At 32.8% G+C, this 17347-nt stretch overlaps 1 protein-coding gene across 1 annotated transcript in view; it reads left to right on the top strand.

The window, feature by feature from the left end:
- DMD (dystrophin) overlaps positions 1 to 17347 on the top strand; it is a 1714964-nt gene that overhangs the window by 465095 nt on the left and 1232522 nt on the right. The window contains exons 33-36 of the mRNA XM_061178407.1: positions 6560 to 6682; positions 9050 to 9187; positions 11876 to 12028; positions 12900 to 13082. Of these exons, the coding sequence (XP_061034390.1) occupies positions 6560 to 6682; positions 9050 to 9187; positions 11876 to 12028; positions 12900 to 13082 (597 nt within the window). The remainder of the gene's footprint in view (positions 1 to 6559; positions 6683 to 9049; positions 9188 to 11875; positions 12029 to 12899; positions 13083 to 17347) is intronic.

Raw genomic sequence — 17347 nt, 5'->3', positions numbered from 1 at the left:
GCTACCACTAAACTCACGTAATCATGAGGCAGAAAAATATTCCAAGTTATTCTCAATAAAAAGTAGAAAGTGGGATGATTATTGAACCACCAATATATCTTAACCAATCAGTGTATTTTGTATCCAATTCTGAAAAGTGTGACCATAAAATTAATCTCATCATTTCAAAACCAACAGAGACGTACTGGGTAATGTCTCTTAATCAGCCTTACAAATTTGGGAAGTTACCACAATTTCACATTTTTATCCTCACAGCATCAAAGATAAGCCAATACCTTACCTAATATCAAAGAGTGCAGCCAATGAAATGTCACTTATCCAAGTCAATTTGTTTTATCTTTAAAATTATTTCTTGTGTCCCTTGGAGCTTGCTCTTTTGAATTTAAAATAAGTGAATGAATAAATCTATAAAGTACTTTATCTGATTATCTTTGTTTTAGATAGGTCTTTTCAATACACTTATTTCTCTTTGTAAGTTTTCTTTCCTCTCCAGATATTTTGATTTGAAATAACTCTTCATATCATATCTTTTCTGTATTATAGGATGTTACTGGTCCTTGAAACTTTATTCATTTTGGTTTCCATGAATTATTCTTATTTAATTTTTTCTATACCAATATTGTAATGATTAATAAATTTTCAAAGCTGCAGAATGGAAAGAGGAGACTGATTTGAAGCAATTTTAAACCAGTCTGTAGCATTTGGAATATTAATTTTCAATTTAGATTTTAGTGTGATTTGAATGTAGTGACCATTTGTCATGATTACTGAGATTACATAGTCCATATTAACAAATGTTTACTTTGCAGTCTGTGTAAACACAGTCATTATTATGTTAGTGTATCTATGCCCATTAGAGTAATATTTAACCAAAAGAAAGCTTACATTTTAAAAATGATAAAGTGTATCTGAGTAATTTTGAATGCTTCCAACTTACAATGAATCAATTTGTAATTGATTTTGCTTTTTTCAGTCTGTTGTTGTTTGTTAGCTTGTTATATAAGTCACCTTTAATGCTAAAACTTTAACAAAGCCTTAAATTTCATTAGTCTTAAATCATGCAGCAAAGCACAATTATTAGCTGTTAAGCAGTCTGAAACCACATTAAAAAATCAAGGAAAACAAAGTGTTGTCTTTCTCAGTTTCTCTGTCTCTTCTTTCTTTTGTGTCCGTTTATCTATCTGATTATTAAACTTGCCTATGTTTTACTTTATTTGTATTTTGTATGACTTCACAGTCATGCTAAAGCTCTTAAGATGAAAAGGTAAGTAAAAATTAAATTGTATAAAACCTATGCCTGGTTTATACTTTATCCTGCAATATTATAACTTTTTTTGATTATTTTCTATGTATTTTAAGACCTATATTGTGTGCACTGTCTAGCGTGTGATTTAATTGTGATTCTAGTTCTTCTTTGGTCATATATTTTCTTTAAAGTCAATAGAAGTAATGTATGCAAAAGTTAAGATGATTTATCCACCATTGATTTCAGTTTCTTCAAATAGTTTGTCATAATTCTGAATCAAAGAGGCAGGCATTATATACTTTATATGGCTTAAACTTGGATGATTCAAGAGTGAGCTATTAAATTATGGATGTTTGCTTACTATTCATTTCTTTTTTAAAATTTCATAAACATTACAAATTACAAAGACAACGAAGACCAAAGAATGACATGTAAAACTTTTATTGGTCAGAAAAGTCATGACCTAATGGTGAGCCAGTGAACTCTTAAGGAAAAGCAATTAAAATTTCCCAACTCCTTGAAGAATATTAATCACATGATGTCAAATGGCTGGTCTGATCCTGCCAATAGAATAGCCTAAATAACTGAGTTGAATAGGTATGGTTATTTTGGTTATAAAATTAGTTACTGGTTAATTTGATTTATTGGATGTTCTAAAATTAGTAATTGATATAATAAACACGTTTTATGTTTAAAAAATGAGTTCCTTTTGCTATGGAAAATACAGAATAGTATAAGATGTATTCCCAACTTCAGGGATTAAAAATCTACTGGGGAGACAAAATATAAACCCTTGAAAGTCAAACAATATTACATTCAAATATGTAATAGATACTGCAACACAACCTAGGATTATACATAAATGAGGAATAGAGACTCCCAGTACAACATCTCAAACCCATTCCCATAAATTTTCGTATCCCCAGAGGGCTTTCTGAAAATTCCTCTATGAAAACATCTGGGTGCAAGTGAATGAGATGGGCATTATAAGAATTATCTAAATCCACTAAAATTTACTAAATAAAGCATCAGCATTTTGACTCCTATTAGTAAGACATTACTCCTTTGACATATTTCATACTAATAATGAACTATTGGTTCTTTTCAATGTCGTCGTCATAATAGTTGCTATTGATCTGTACTGTCCAATAAGGTGGCCACAGACTACATATGGCTATTGAATATTTACAATGTGGCTACTCCAAATTAAGATGTGCCGTAAGTGTAAAACACAGTGGGTTTTGAAATCTTCGTATGAAAAAATGAAAGTAAAATATCTTATTAATAATTTTATATAATAATATTTTGGACATATTTGGAAAATAAAATATAACTAAATCCATCTGATTATTTTTTCCTTTTAGTATGGCAACTAGAACATTGAAAATTACATATATGACTTGCATAATATTTCTACATAGCTGCATAGCTACAGTAAACAAAGCCCTTTGAATTCAGAGGAGAGAATTTACTGTAAATTGATAAAATTTTAGGGAAGTATTCATGCAAAAAGTGTCTTATTTCTAACATATACGCTAATACATCATCATCCTACCTGTGCTTATGTACTTTCAGCAATGAGAAACTCACTACTTTAAAATTTAGTGCTTTAAAAAGAAAAAAAAAAAAAAAACATTTGCAACACTAATTAGTTGTTCCTATATTAAACTAAAATTCAGACTCCAAGTAATTTCTACCCATTGACCCTAGTTATTCACTTTGGAACCACACAGAATAATTAAAATCCCTAATCTGCATAATGGTCTTATTTTTAACAAATGCATAGTAGTCTTTGATCAGGAAATCTGGACCCTACACATACTACTAATGAAATCTAAGTTTACATTATCTTGCTTGAATAATTCATCACTTTGTACTAGTGTTTCCTAAAATCTATTCGTATCTGCTTATATTATTTTTGTACCTAGTGGTATCGTGTTCTTGCTAACATTTGGCCAGCAATTAATATGTATCCACACATGAAGTGCTGATTACTCCAGTCTCTTCAATTTTATTTATTTATTTATTTTTCAGTCTCTTCAATTTTATACAGTGGAAATTGTGTTATTTAAAATTTCCAGATCATTCAAGATTTCCTTGAAATGTTTATTCTGCTATTCTACGATTAGTAATGTATTCACTTAGTTTTTCAGGAAATGTTCATTTATGAGTGCCTACTGTGTACCAGGAATGACTCTAGGTTGAACAAGACAGACAAATTTTCATGGGATGTTTGTGAAACTCATCCCTTTCAATGTGTGTGTTTTTGCATACTTTTTGGTCTCCAAATAATTCCTGATGAGAATACTGCACAGGGCAGAACAAGTGCAAAGCCCTTTGGCATCCTCCTTGAGACCACTCTCTACATTGATGCAGATTAATTAAGTTTTGTTGTTAAAGAATGATACAACTTTACCAAACTGGAGTGTCAATTTCTCCATGTTCACCATTAGAATTTCATGATTTTGTCAAATAAGTTGTTAAAATAAAAATGCCATGTCAACAAGCATTTATTTTATCCTTCGTAAACCATATGTTTTCAAAAGAGGAAGGTCTTGACCCGAGCCAATGGATGGGTACAAATTTGAGGGGAAACAATAAGACCAATATTTATTGAACATTTATTATATACCAAACAACATTCTAACATACTTGATCCTCATAAAAGCTCTATGAGGTAGATATTCTTCTTATCCTCATGTTACACATAAAGAAACTGAGGCTCAAAGAGGAGAAATAACTTGCCCAAGATCCCTCAGCTGGTAAATGGTGGAGCCCAGATCCAGTCTAGGCATTCTCATGCAGGAGTTTTAGGCTCTTCACCAGAAGGTTAAAAACATTCTAAGCCTTGAGGGAGAGATACCAGGAGTTTACCAATAGACCTGTAAGAAAGATTGTATTAGGACCACTTAAATAAGGCTAGAAAGGTCCTTGGGACAAGATTAGGGGAAGCCTTGACTATCATGCTGGAGTTTGGATTTATTTGACTTGTACTTCTTGAGCAGAGAAATAACATAATGAAAGCCATGGTTTTGGAATATACTGACCTGATTACAGTGCACAGGATAGAACTGGTGAGGTGGGAAGGATTATAGCCCTGTAAGGAGGTTATTGCCTTAGCTCTTGTGTGAGGACTAGGAGAGATGGTATCTCTGGGAAAAGAAAGCAAGTGAATCATGGTGAATGAATTGGCAAGTATTTGGTATTTATTAGACATTAGAGTGAAGTGCTGGAAAATAGCATGACTCATGTTTTAAGCATGGATGACTCAGAAAAAAAATGGTCTTGTATTTACAGAACTAGGAAAGTTGATGTTGCAAGCAGTTTGGGGGAAGATAATAAGCTCATTTCTAGACATGCTGAACTTCAAGTGAGAAATCAGGTGGCTACTGAGAGTCTAGATTGGAATTCAAAAGTGAGGTCACAGCTAAAGAGGAATATTTGACAGATATTATGAAAGTTATAGTTAAGTTTTGGGAGATAGTACAGTTTATTAGGGAAGGAGTATTGAGAGAGAGGTACGGACACCCAAGTTTTGAGCCTTTGAAACTACTATATTTGAGTATGTGGAGGAAGGATGAGCTAGAGAGGAAGCAAGTGTAGGAGTAAAACAGATAAATCTGCCTGCAAATGGACCCATGTTATTTTGACCTCCAAGTACTCAAAAAGTTATTTTAAATATTATTTATCTTCATATGTTCACAAAATCATATAGAACAATGCAGTTGCTCTTATTAAATGTTAGGAAATGTGCACAACAATTCAGTAACATAAATACCATCGAATTAATATTGTGTAATTATGATTCTAAAGGCTGTTACTCTTATAATATATTGTATGATATATGATTTTAAAGTATAGAAGTACGTTAATAATACAGAGATTGAAACAACATTTACGTGCATATCTATAATACTACCAATCTGTACTGGTTCAAGAACATATTATGATATTTCATATTTCAAATGTTCATTAGGATTTTAAAACTAGTATTGAAAATAAGTCCCTTTAAAAAGAGTCTATAAATCCTTTCTGGCATGTGTAGAAGTACCCAGAAGATAAGTATTTATTCATGTTTCTTGTGTAAAAGTTCCTAGAAGATAAGTGTTTATTCATGTTTCTTCCTGTGAAAATTATGTTCTCACGAATAGCATTTGATGGTTCACTTCTTCATTAGTAACTAAATACCTTTAGATATTTGATTTTTCCTTGACACTTATCCCTATTGTCCTCTAGGAGATGCTGTCTAATAAATAAAGAGTAAGACTATGACTAGGAATGTGTTGGGGAAGAGTGGGTGGGGACCAAACTTGATGAATGCGTCATACTGGCATTAAGACAGTGGGTGGTTCCTGAATTGGTTTTACAAGTGGAAAATGTTTAGCTCTGTAAGAAAATAAGATTTCTATTTATCACCTGTGAGTTTTCAAAAACTATCAGACATAAAATATTTTCTAGTGTTTTAATGCAAAGAAATTGAATACAGGGTATAGATAATAGAATAAACATTTATGTTATTAACTGTTTAAACTTTAAATCTTGCCTATTCTTTTGAATATATATTTGATTTTCAATGTATTTTCATTAGCCACTCCTCTTCAAGTGGTTTCTTTAGAAAAACAAGGGATTTTAAAGTTTTTTGAGACTATGGTCATTATGAATTTCAAAGTCAAAGAAACTGTGATGTTTATAAGTTTGGAAAACATATATTCAGATTTTTCATTTGAGATATTCAGGGTTCATTCTTTTGAATTTTTTTGTGCTACCAAATAAAGGATGCCTAAGGCAAACAAATGACATTTTTTTGTCTTATGGGAGCATGCCTGTCAATTCTGCCATGCTAAAAATGTCATTTAAAATATCTAAGCAGATTGCAGTGTAGTTTTTCTGAGGATAAGGAGACAATTCTGCATTTCCAACTGATGTTACTGTTATTTGATGAATGAGGCAATTTCTGATAAGAGGTATTTACCCAGATGGTATTTATATCAGAATATTTAAAATAAGATCAAATTCAGCTTTAGGATATTAACAATTAGACCAGCCAAATATATGGAAATTGACTTTTCTTGAAAAACCAGAATGATGAATTGCATTATCTTGTATGTATGTTTGGCTCTGATGATGTTAAATGTCTTTATTTGCATCCCCAGGTACTTTCCCAGTTGTATTTCAACACTTTCATAAAATATAATATGGAAACATAATGCATGTCATTATTTTAGCAACAAGAGGTTGAACAAATGTATTTTTTGTCTTATATTTCTAATAAAAAGTAATTTTGATTTAAGTTAGCACTATCTTTTTTTTTAGGCCTCCATTCCTTTGAAGGAATTGGAGCAGTTTAACTCAGATATACAAAAATTGCTTGAACCACTGGAGGCTGAAATTCAGCAGGGGGTGAATCTGAAAGAGGAAGACTTCAATAAAGATATGGTAAATTGGTTGTGATAAAAGTGTGAATGAACTAGGAATGAAAATGAATAAATATTTGGAAAGAAATTAGATAACGCAAGTCTCCAACTAAATGCTCAGAGCATACCTTGCACATTTTGTGATTGTAATGATTTATTACAAGAGCAAAGTATTCTTGTTGAACTGTCATTATGAATGCCAAATTTCTATGGTATGGACATACAGGAGCACTTACAGATTCTAATAAATAGCCCAGCAATTTTGCTTTGACCTGTGCTCAAAGGACAAAATGTAATGGGTGAAAAGAGTCAAATCAGAAAAAAAACTAGAAACTTAATAAAAAACACAACCATCATAGATGACTGATATTTTGTGTCAATCCTATTTTTGGTAGTATAACATTTATTTTGGAGAAGGGACAATTACACATGATACAAACATTGTTTATTAAAGCTTACCACAAGGTGGTTTTACAAAAAAGTTGAACAAGTAGTGTAGTATATATCTAAAATATGTATAAATTCATGCTGCTTATTTCATGGGAATAAAAAAAGTATAACCATGTGGGCTATTCCCAGAGTCATAACTTTCTCCTTAAACCCTGATTAATTTCAACATGTCTTTTACATTTCTCTCTAGCTTGAATATTTCTGCATCACATCCCTTTTCACTGACTTTTTTTTCTCCCTCCACCCCATTCTCACAGTTTCCTTTCCCCTCTCACAGCCATCACCTATATAGCATTCTTAACCTTTGCATATATCATGCTAGAGATTTCTCAGACATGTATCAATGCTAGCGACTTCTCAGACAGTGCTTGAAAATGATACCAAAAGCAAATTATAAATTGTAAATAATAGGCATGTGAAGCAGTAGGAGAACCATTTCCACCAATCTTAGTTCTCATTGGTATCAATTCTGACTTCCTGGAGCTGCCTAAATCAGTACTCCCCATGTATGGGGTTTGGTGGCGTTGCCAACTCAGCTCCTGGAAAGAAAGACGAGAAGAGCCTTTCCAAGATGCTGAGTTACTGCTACCTCTCCTTCATGTCAAAGAAGAAACCACAGGGCACCGAGGTGGAAAAGAGTGCTACTTACCTCTTGGGCTGTTCACCAACTCTGCCCTCTAGCTCTCAGTTGGTGTGGGGAAAGAAATGAAGTGGGAGCTTTTGTTTGTTTATTATTTTTGTCCTCAGCCCCAGGAAATGTAGCAGACTTTTTAAAGACATATTTTTTAAAAGTAAGGTCTTTCACAGACTATAAACATAAATGTCTATGTTATATTATTTCATTAGACTAGTAACTGGCAAATCTCAGATGAAAATCCCATTTCCTCTAAAAAAATGAATAGTTCCTCAGTTGTGTGTAGAAGTTTACATATGCATTACAGAATTAAATATGTAACATTTAATACCATGGATGATGATTCACACATACACATACATGTGAATTTTTAAAAATTGTCTAATATTTGTTATTCTTAGTTCATCAGAGTACCTTGGGTACCATAGCAACGTGAACCTTCTTGATAGAAAGTGTTAATATATTGAGTTGAAAGAAAGGAAAATAGAGGTGAAAAATCACATGGTCACATATGCTACTCTATTAAACTAACACTTATTCAAATAATTTTATTTCAAAGTAAATAAAATAAAAATAATATTCTTAGAGTCTAAAAACAAAAATGCATATTGAAAATGCTTAGAGTCATTTTTCTAATCCATATTTTAATACTTACTTAATTGTATTTATTTAAAAATAACATGCATATATGACATATTTTTTAGAAATTAATTAACTGCAGTATTTGGCAACAATTGAGCACATCATTTTTTACTAAATGCCCTAATATTTGTTCGAAATTTGGGCATTTAGGTTATTTAAAGCAGAGGTCATTAGATAGAAATCAGTGTCCATTTAAAATAACGTATTTTCACTTAGGAGTGTGTGTTAAAATGTTAAGCTTTGTTGTCATCTCACACTCACACAGCAACATCTGTATTCCTCTGTGAATTAGCATTATAAATGACAAGTTTAGTTTGCTTCTCTCAACTTTTTTAATTTCTAGAAATGCACTAAAAATCAAAGCCAAAAGAATGCTTTCATAGCAGTTCACTTGTCTGAAATGTTGAAGTACCTTATTCCCCCATCTTCCTACATGTGACTAATCACATGTGTCCTTTTGAACTAGGCAGGAGGAAACTTACTTCTTTTAAAAGTTAAAGTACAACATATAAAAGAAAAACTATGAGTGCAGTATCTTAGGATACTGAAAGTTTTAAATTGGATTTTTTGTGTGTGTTTAAATAACATGTTTTATTATCTCTGTTAACGATGTACAGCTTTCTTAAAACCAAAATGAAGACTGTACTTGTTGTTTTTAATCAGAGTGAAGACAATGAGGGTACTGTAAAAGAATTGTTGCAAAGAGGAGACAACTTACAACAAAGAATCACAGATGAGAGAAAGCGAGAGGAAATAAAGATAAAACAGCAGCTGTTACAGACAAAACATAATGCTCTCAAGGTATTAGAGCTAAAATTATAATATACCTTGCCTGTGTTTTTATTTTTTCATGTGTAGGGTAAAACTCTTGTGCATAAATAAAATCTGGTTAAGAATCTTAGTCACCAGAAATACATTTTTTTCTGTTCAATGTCTGTGTTTTATTTAACATTTTTGAGTGCTATTTTTGATTTTGAAAGATGTGTTGCTTAGAAGTTGGGTTTTTTTTTACTTAGACAAATTTTTCTGAGTAGTAATAGAAAGATATTAACATGCATCATTCATAGTGTTCATATATTTAATTTTGTAGTATAATTTATTTTTGTAAGTTATTTTTACATTTGTCTTGAAAAACCTGCTTAACTGCTAGAATAAACAACCTGTATATTTTTTAGGCTTTCTGCTTGCGATATTCTATTGATTTGATTTAGAGTAAGTCCACTTTTTTGGTAACCTAATATTTGTTTAATACTTAATTTTTTTCAGTTAACTTCATTTTGCCTTTAAGAGAGTCACTCTTTGCAACTAACTAAGCATTTATAAGTCTAATTTCATTTATATAGAAGTCCTCTAAAATAATCTTAATGTCCTTGAAGAAGAACTGGTACTCTCATGTTAGCCAGTGATAGCGTATAGCTTCAGGTACCCATGTGACTCATCTGGATTTGTGCAGGAAGGACAAAATAGAATATTATCTAGTGTCTAGAAATAGTATCTAGAAAGTTCTTGAGAAGGGACTGGACATGTGAAGAATTTTGTGAAATAACCTTTTATTTTTTTAATGTACTTTGCAATATTCACTATTTGCATGCATGGCTGATTTTTCCAATACTGTTAATTGCTTAGCTTTTCATTGTAAATCACTCTTTTAGAGCTATGTAGCCATGTAGGTGGATCCACCTTGTAGGTGGATAGAGTCTACTTTCTATATGCAAATAAGAGTATAAAACCTTTTCCCATATAGTCAGACAAGCAAATAAACACTGCTGAGAATGTAATTACACAATATTGTGCCTGCAAGGAATCCACAAGGAAAGTCTAATTGGCCAGCAGGTGTTCTGAAGGTAACTGCTGATAAATATAGTAACTAGAAAAGGCCTCTTCCCCGAGGGAGTACAAGAGCAAGCCATAATGTGCTCAGAAAATCAGAAAGCTGTGTAATTCACACGCTTCCAACTGTGACCAAGCTTTTAGAAGCATCTACACTGGTCATATGATATGTGTCCTACTGAACAGCAGTGTTTAATGGTTATCTGGCATACCTGTAAAGAAATCTCTATAATGTCTCTTAATACCTTTACACATTACACATCACCTTGTGCTTAGGAAGTAAAAGGAGTTTCAGATTTTATGACCACAAGGCCTTTCTCTTGGCAAAGATGTGAGTTGTGTCACCAGTAAGGCATGGCTCAACTCTCATTCACGTGGCTGTATCTTGGTACCTTTGAAAAAAGCAGCATTCCATCTGGCTCATCCCAGGCATTTAATACCTCCACAGGAGCTTTAGAAATTCAACTAAAAATGTAAACTGTAGTAAATTTTACATCCTCAATTTTAAACAAAATGCAGAATGAAATCGAGATCATTTTTGCAAATATATGTTAAAAGCGATTAATGAAAATCTACTCCACTTGCCAAACCAATCTACCAAATTCAACTGTTAATCTGCCAAGTGGCTTCAATTCTAGTCCTTATGAAATATTTCAAAGAAGGTAAAGACTTTCCAATGCAATGAATATTTCAGCAGTCCTTTGATATTCATTATTTTCTTTGGCTCCAGCTATATCTGTACATGAAACCCTAATTGCTACTGCTCTGAAGAAATGAAAGCTGTATCTTGAGCTCTTATGTTCCCTTGTGTTATCGTAAAATAGCATTACAACAAATTCTATTAATCAGGGAAGACACTGGGTGGTCTTGTAAGGAGTAAGATGATAAACTTCCCCCCCTTTGTTGATTTAGTAAGCAGTCACCCTTATTTATCTCATCAGGTTGATTGGAAACCATGCACTTTCCCTTTTCTAAATAATTTTATCATTTTGCATTTGGATTTGATATAATGAGAAAAAGTTGGCTGTAACATTTAAATTGTCATTTTCATGTACACTCACAGGTATACATTTTTCACACTTGAACATATATAGCTTGAAGCAATTTATATGCTAACTAAGAACACTTTATATTTCTAATCACAAAATATTAATGGCCTATGAAACTATTTTATAGAGAGTTTTAAGATCATGAATGTAAGTTGCTTGGCTATATAAACTTAAAATTTTGAACCTAGGGCTGAAGATATCAATTTTAGAATTTTTACCTATTTTAAAATTCAAATACAAACTCAGTAAGTTTGTACAAGTATGTAGTTAACTCAGTTGAATTCACATATTAAACTATTTCACATACTCAACACGATAATTTAGTTGACTCATTAAGAGTTAATTAAATGTGAAAAAATTTCTAAACAAGTTTGAACATGCTAAGAGAAAATACTTGAAGTGGGTTGTTCAGGTTTCTTAGCTTCATGTACATGGGTCCTGTCACATGAATACATAACGTAATCATCTATTTGTATGTTTAGCATTTAAATGTGAATTTAACTGAACCTGAACAAGAAGATGAGGGACCCAAATTATTTTTAAATGACTACAGCCAGAAGTGTAATATACTTATATATTGATATTTTAATAATATCTGCACCATGAACAGGATTTGAGGTCTCAAAGAAGAAAAAAGGCTCTAGAAATTTCACACCAGTGGTATCAGTACAAGAGGCAGGCTGATGATCTCCTGAAATGCTTGGATGACATTGAAAAAAAATTAGCCAGCCTACCTGAACCCAGAGATGAAAGGAAAATAAAGGTAATGTTGTTTTAGAATGTCAATCCCAGATTTTGTTGCTACAGTTTAATTTATTTAACTTAACCTGTATGGATCATTTTTTAAGTGTTGATGTTGTTTCCTCTATTAGTGTTCTCCCCGATTTGATGCATTTCTTTGTATTTTTTTTTTGTTTTAGTAAATGTATTGTATAAGTGTTTTTCAATTGACATAATGTTGAATGAATAAAATGTTTTATTCTTAGACAATGTAAAATGAATTAAGAAATGTCATATGTTTTCTGGTAAAATTGTAATTGACTCTGTGTATCTTTGTTCCAGATGAACAAATGACTTATCGGTATATGGACGACTTCTATCTCATGTTAGCACATTCATTTCATCAGAGCATCTTCACACATCAGTGTCAAATCTCTATAGATTTATTTGTCGCATATTGTCTGAAGATGTTTTTTTCTGTTATTATTTTACACTCTTTATTTTGCTTCATTCTCTGTTGAGTTCCTCAAAACTCTAAAAAGGAAATAAATTACTTATTCACTTACCCTCTAAATTATATTCTATATGGATGGTCCCTAAGAAATAATGAGTAATCACTCCAATTTGGGTCAGCCCCAAAACACTAGAGGAATTGAGAAGAAAGAAAACTGTTAGATCAATTTCAGTATTTTCTCAATTAGAATATCTAAAACTGAGCATTCAAAAGATAACTGAAATAATATTTGGATTCTTGGGTGAAGATGACAGTGATGGCTTCCATACTTGTAAATTATGAAAAGTGACAATAAAATGACAACAGCCTATGAAATTTCTGGGACAGGTATGTGCTGCTTATAGGTTGGTTAATGTGGTTAGCTAACTGCCGTGGGCCCTGTATTGGTTTTGCTCAATAGGAAATTGATCGTGAGTTGCAGAAGAAGAAAGAGGAGCTGAATGCAGTGCGTAGGCAAGCTGAGGGCTTGTCTGAGGATGGGGCAGCAATGGCAGTGGAGCCAACTCAGATCCAGCTCAGCAAGCGCTGGAGGGAAATTGAGAGCAAATTTGCTCAGTTTCGAAGACTCAACTTTGCACAAATTGTGAGTTGTTACTGGCAAACCTACATATGTGTTTGCAACTACTACTCTAATAACAGAGGCCTACTAACCAATAGAAAAAAATCTGGGTGCAATTTCAAAGTGCTAATATGCAATCTGAAAGTGAGTAGTTCCCCCTCACTTTGGGCTTCTGTAACACTAGTGGTTAATTTCTCAGATTAAAAACATAATCCCTTAACAGATCATAGGAAACAGCCCCCTTATCAAAAATGAAAAATACATCTTAATTTCTTTTGCCACATCATTTTTTCATAACACTGGAAATGTGAATTTGTCAATTTATCATACATTTACTTTATTTCAGCGTCTAATCCAAAAATTTGTATTGCTTTCCTGAGACCATCCCATGCTAATTTTACTTTCTTAATGTATACATGGTAAATAATAAATCTTTTGTGAAACAACTTCTCATACCAACTTGCACAAGGCCTTCTTATCTCATTGACTTATAGAATAATAGCTTAGTCCTCATAACTCGCTTAGCCGCTCAATGGGTTAAAAGGCTTATTAGAAGGATTGTATGCCTAGTAAGATTGTTAATAATTGATAGCAGGTTGAAAAATATCAAATATTGTTACTACTGAACGACTATAAGCCAAAAGGAAAAGAAACAACTGCTCTTCTTTCTTTCAAACAACTGGGTGGAAATTTTGTGATTCTCCCTTTAAAAATACAATTCATAATCGTAAGCTTGGTCTTTTTAGCTCTTTATCTGTAGTAGGGAATAAACCATAGGGATTTTCTAACAGGTACATTTTTGTTCCTATTCTGAGATATTGTAAAGTGAAGCAGAATGGTCACCACTCTGTCATTATGCAAAGACAGTGCTCCTCACAAAACCAGGGTCTGAAAGTCTGGAAAATGAGGCTTTGTAATTATGTTAGGTCGACTTAACATGAAACCAACAGATATTCAACCCTTTTTGACCTATGTTAATGACAATTGCATTGGTTTCGACCCATAGGTGAGACTTTCTTGGGAATTTCTTCTGTGATGTTGTTGATTCCATTTAGTACGGGGTAAATGTTTGAATATGTCTTAATTAATATAACTTTATTTTATAAGCATATATTTTTGTTAATGTTGCTTATTAACCAAGGGAAAAAATACTGCATATTGTTACTTCTTTTAACGTGTTAGAAAAATCAATGAATACACTGTTTTCTAAGAAATCCAGTACCTTAAGATTTAATAGTAGCTGAATATTCTGAGAAATTGGAAGTAGTAATGTAAGGTATGTTGAAACTATATTACATTTAAAGTCCAATTCTAGCTCATTGCACGTTTCAGCCTATTATCCTTCATAGTAGATATTATGAGCATAATATGTCATAAATCACTCAAGCTTACACTAACAGAAAGCCTGTGTCTGTGGATGCAAAATGAATTGAAAGATTAAGGCAACCATAAAGAAAATTTAAGTAAAATATTTTTGCCTCGATTTAATACATCATTTAAGTCCTCCACTTTGAATTATCTTACTACTCACTATTTTCTCCATTCCAATTTCCCCCATATCTTGACACACCCAGGATTAATTTTTTTTACAACTTGGTCAAGGTAAGTTATTAACACTTTACAGTTAAATAGACACAGGATCAAAAATCTCCATAAACGACTCACTTAAAATGCCATTGTGTCCTTGCACATAATAGGCTCTAACAAATATTTGTAAAATGTAATAATGATTGGTGAAATAAAGTAAGGATAAGTGAACCAGTATAGAATTTTTAAAATAAATTATACTAAGATACTATAATATATTTTCTTCATAAAACATTTCTTCTTGATTTTATATCTGAAGGATCCAAAATTCAGAAGGTGCCTTGCTTGGGGAAAATATTTTTATGTTAACTTTAAATTTTCCATGATAATAGAAGCAATAACAATAGGCATGAAGAATAATCCATTTAATATTACAATTATATTTAGCTTTGGATTTTTATTAGACCTGAAAGATGATATAGGTAGATAGACAGACAGACTGATGGATAGACAGATAAATCTAAGATGTATCTTTATATTCCACTGATTCCTAATACATATTAAAAAACTGATTTCACATGTCCGCTGGTTAGAGTCATCTTTCCCAGTTAATCTAAGGTGAGGATATTTGAGATAGCCACAAGCAAACAGCTTAACTAAAAGTTATGTTTGGGGTAATCCTACAATGGCTCTGATGTAGCACAGGTAGTCATAGCTTCACAATTCCTTTCCTCCTCTTCCATTGCCCTTCTCTATTTCTTTCATCTTTCTTCTTCTCAAGTGTCCCTTTTTGTTCTCTCTGTATATAAACTCTAGACTTTCTTTGGACTCAGGGATTTTTCAGTTGATCTTTCATATCTTAGCAGTAGTAATTCAAGATGGTAGGCAGTACTATGAAGTGCTTAACATTTGAGAACTGAGTTTAAAATGAGAAATCAATTGTCTTTACTTTAGAGATAAAGACTCAGAAATGGACTAAGCAGTGTAAAATTAGTGTACTTCAGGGACTATGTCCAGGTCAGAGTTATATATGGCAATAGTAAAGCTCAGAAAAGCCATAGAACTTTGTCTCAGGGAGCCATGAAGCAACCCCAGGCCAGGTAGGAGTGCACACCAAACCAGAGAAGAGAATATCTGCAAATCATTGTCCTCAGGACAATCCTGGAGACCAGAAAGAAGGGAAAACAGACTGGGAGAAAGCAGGTAAGATTTTCTCTAGGTATTGAGCATGTTGAAGCCCCCACCCTAGTTAGGAATACAAAACATTTCTAATGTAGTTCCTGTTGGCTTAGAGACCTGGCTGTTCAGTGAAGACCAAACAACGACTGTAAACTGAACATAAGGAATGTTTTCTGTAGGATGTTTTACAACAGCAGTGTGGTCTAGTAAAATAGACGACTCCCTGGGATGAACAGCCCTGATTGTGAATCCCACTGATTCCGTCTGCTGGTTGTATGATCACCAGTCAGTCTCTCCCAGCCTGGTTTCCTCCATCTCTACCATGGGGATGAGGATGTTTGTGTTAACGAAATATATGTAAAATACCCGCTACATTATAGAGGTTAAGTGAATCAATTTTTTTCTTCCTCTTCCTGTATATAAGTTAACATTGGAAAGGAGACACATTATTTTAAAAATTTATAATATCTTTGTAAGTCATTAAGAGAATTAGGCTCAGTGGGTACCATAGATTTAAAATGTTATTGGGGCTTCCCTGGTGGCGCAGTGGTTAAGAATCCGTCTGCTAATGCAGGGGACACAGGTTTGAGCCCTGGTCCAGGAAGATCCCACATGCCGCGGAGCAACTAAGCCCGTGCACCACAACTACTGAGCCTGTGCTCTAGAGCCCGTGAGCCACAACTGTTGAAGCCCATGCGCCTGGAGCCCGTACTCCACAACAGGAGAAGCCACAGCAATGAGAAGCCCCGTGCACCGTAACGAAGAGTAGCCCCTGCTCACCGCGACTAGAGAAAGCCCGTGCACAGCAACGAAGACCCAATGCAGCCAAAAATAAATAAATAAATAAATTTATAAAAAAATAAAATGTTATTAACAACAGATAGATCTATTTTGTTCAATGTAAATTACAAATTAGATTCCGTAATCTTTGGCCAGGTAGTTTTGCTTAGAGGCACAAAATATTTGCAGGAAATTTCATACAAAGCTGGTGATTCTACCAATGAAGGCATAATTCTCCATAAACTTGGCAATAGAGCATTATCTAAATTATTTTCTATAGCAAGGTAAAGAAAAAGAGGAAAAAACAAAGGCTTTGAAAATTTCTTAATAGAAAACTATGCATAATTTTATTAAGCTTAATTTTAGCATTAGACAGTTAACCTCAGAAACCCCAAGAAAATACAACCACAAAATTGCACAGTGAGGATATATAACAACCCGGAGCTTATGTGAAACTCCTGAGCAAAATAAGCTCACAGACTAAAATTACAATGGATATAAAAAGATTCCTTTTGTGAGTGATGTTAACACACCAAAAAATAAAAGGATTATGCACACCTGAGGAAATTAGAGATAAGAAGATAGTCAGTAAAGGACATGAAATTGTGTTTTTTAATGTTCAAAAAGATTTAGAAAATAAGGATGGAATGGAATTCTTACAATAGGAACAGGCCATTTTGAAGAGTGAATAGGAAACTTTGATAAAATAGAGTCTAGAAATTAACATATAATTATTGAAATAATAACTCAAACAACTTTTTAATGGTGGATTCATTATAGAATAAAAAAGAATATATTAATTG

The sequence above is a fragment of the Eubalaena glacialis genome, chromosome X, assembly GCF_028564815.1.
Source record: "Eubalaena glacialis isolate mEubGla1 chromosome X, mEubGla1.1.hap2.+ XY, whole genome shotgun sequence".
Lineage (NCBI taxonomy): Eukaryota > Metazoa > Chordata > Mammalia > Artiodactyla > Balaenidae > Eubalaena > Eubalaena glacialis.
The sequence above is the reverse complement of the archived record's forward strand: the minus strand, read 5'-3'. Positions and strand labels throughout refer to the sequence as shown.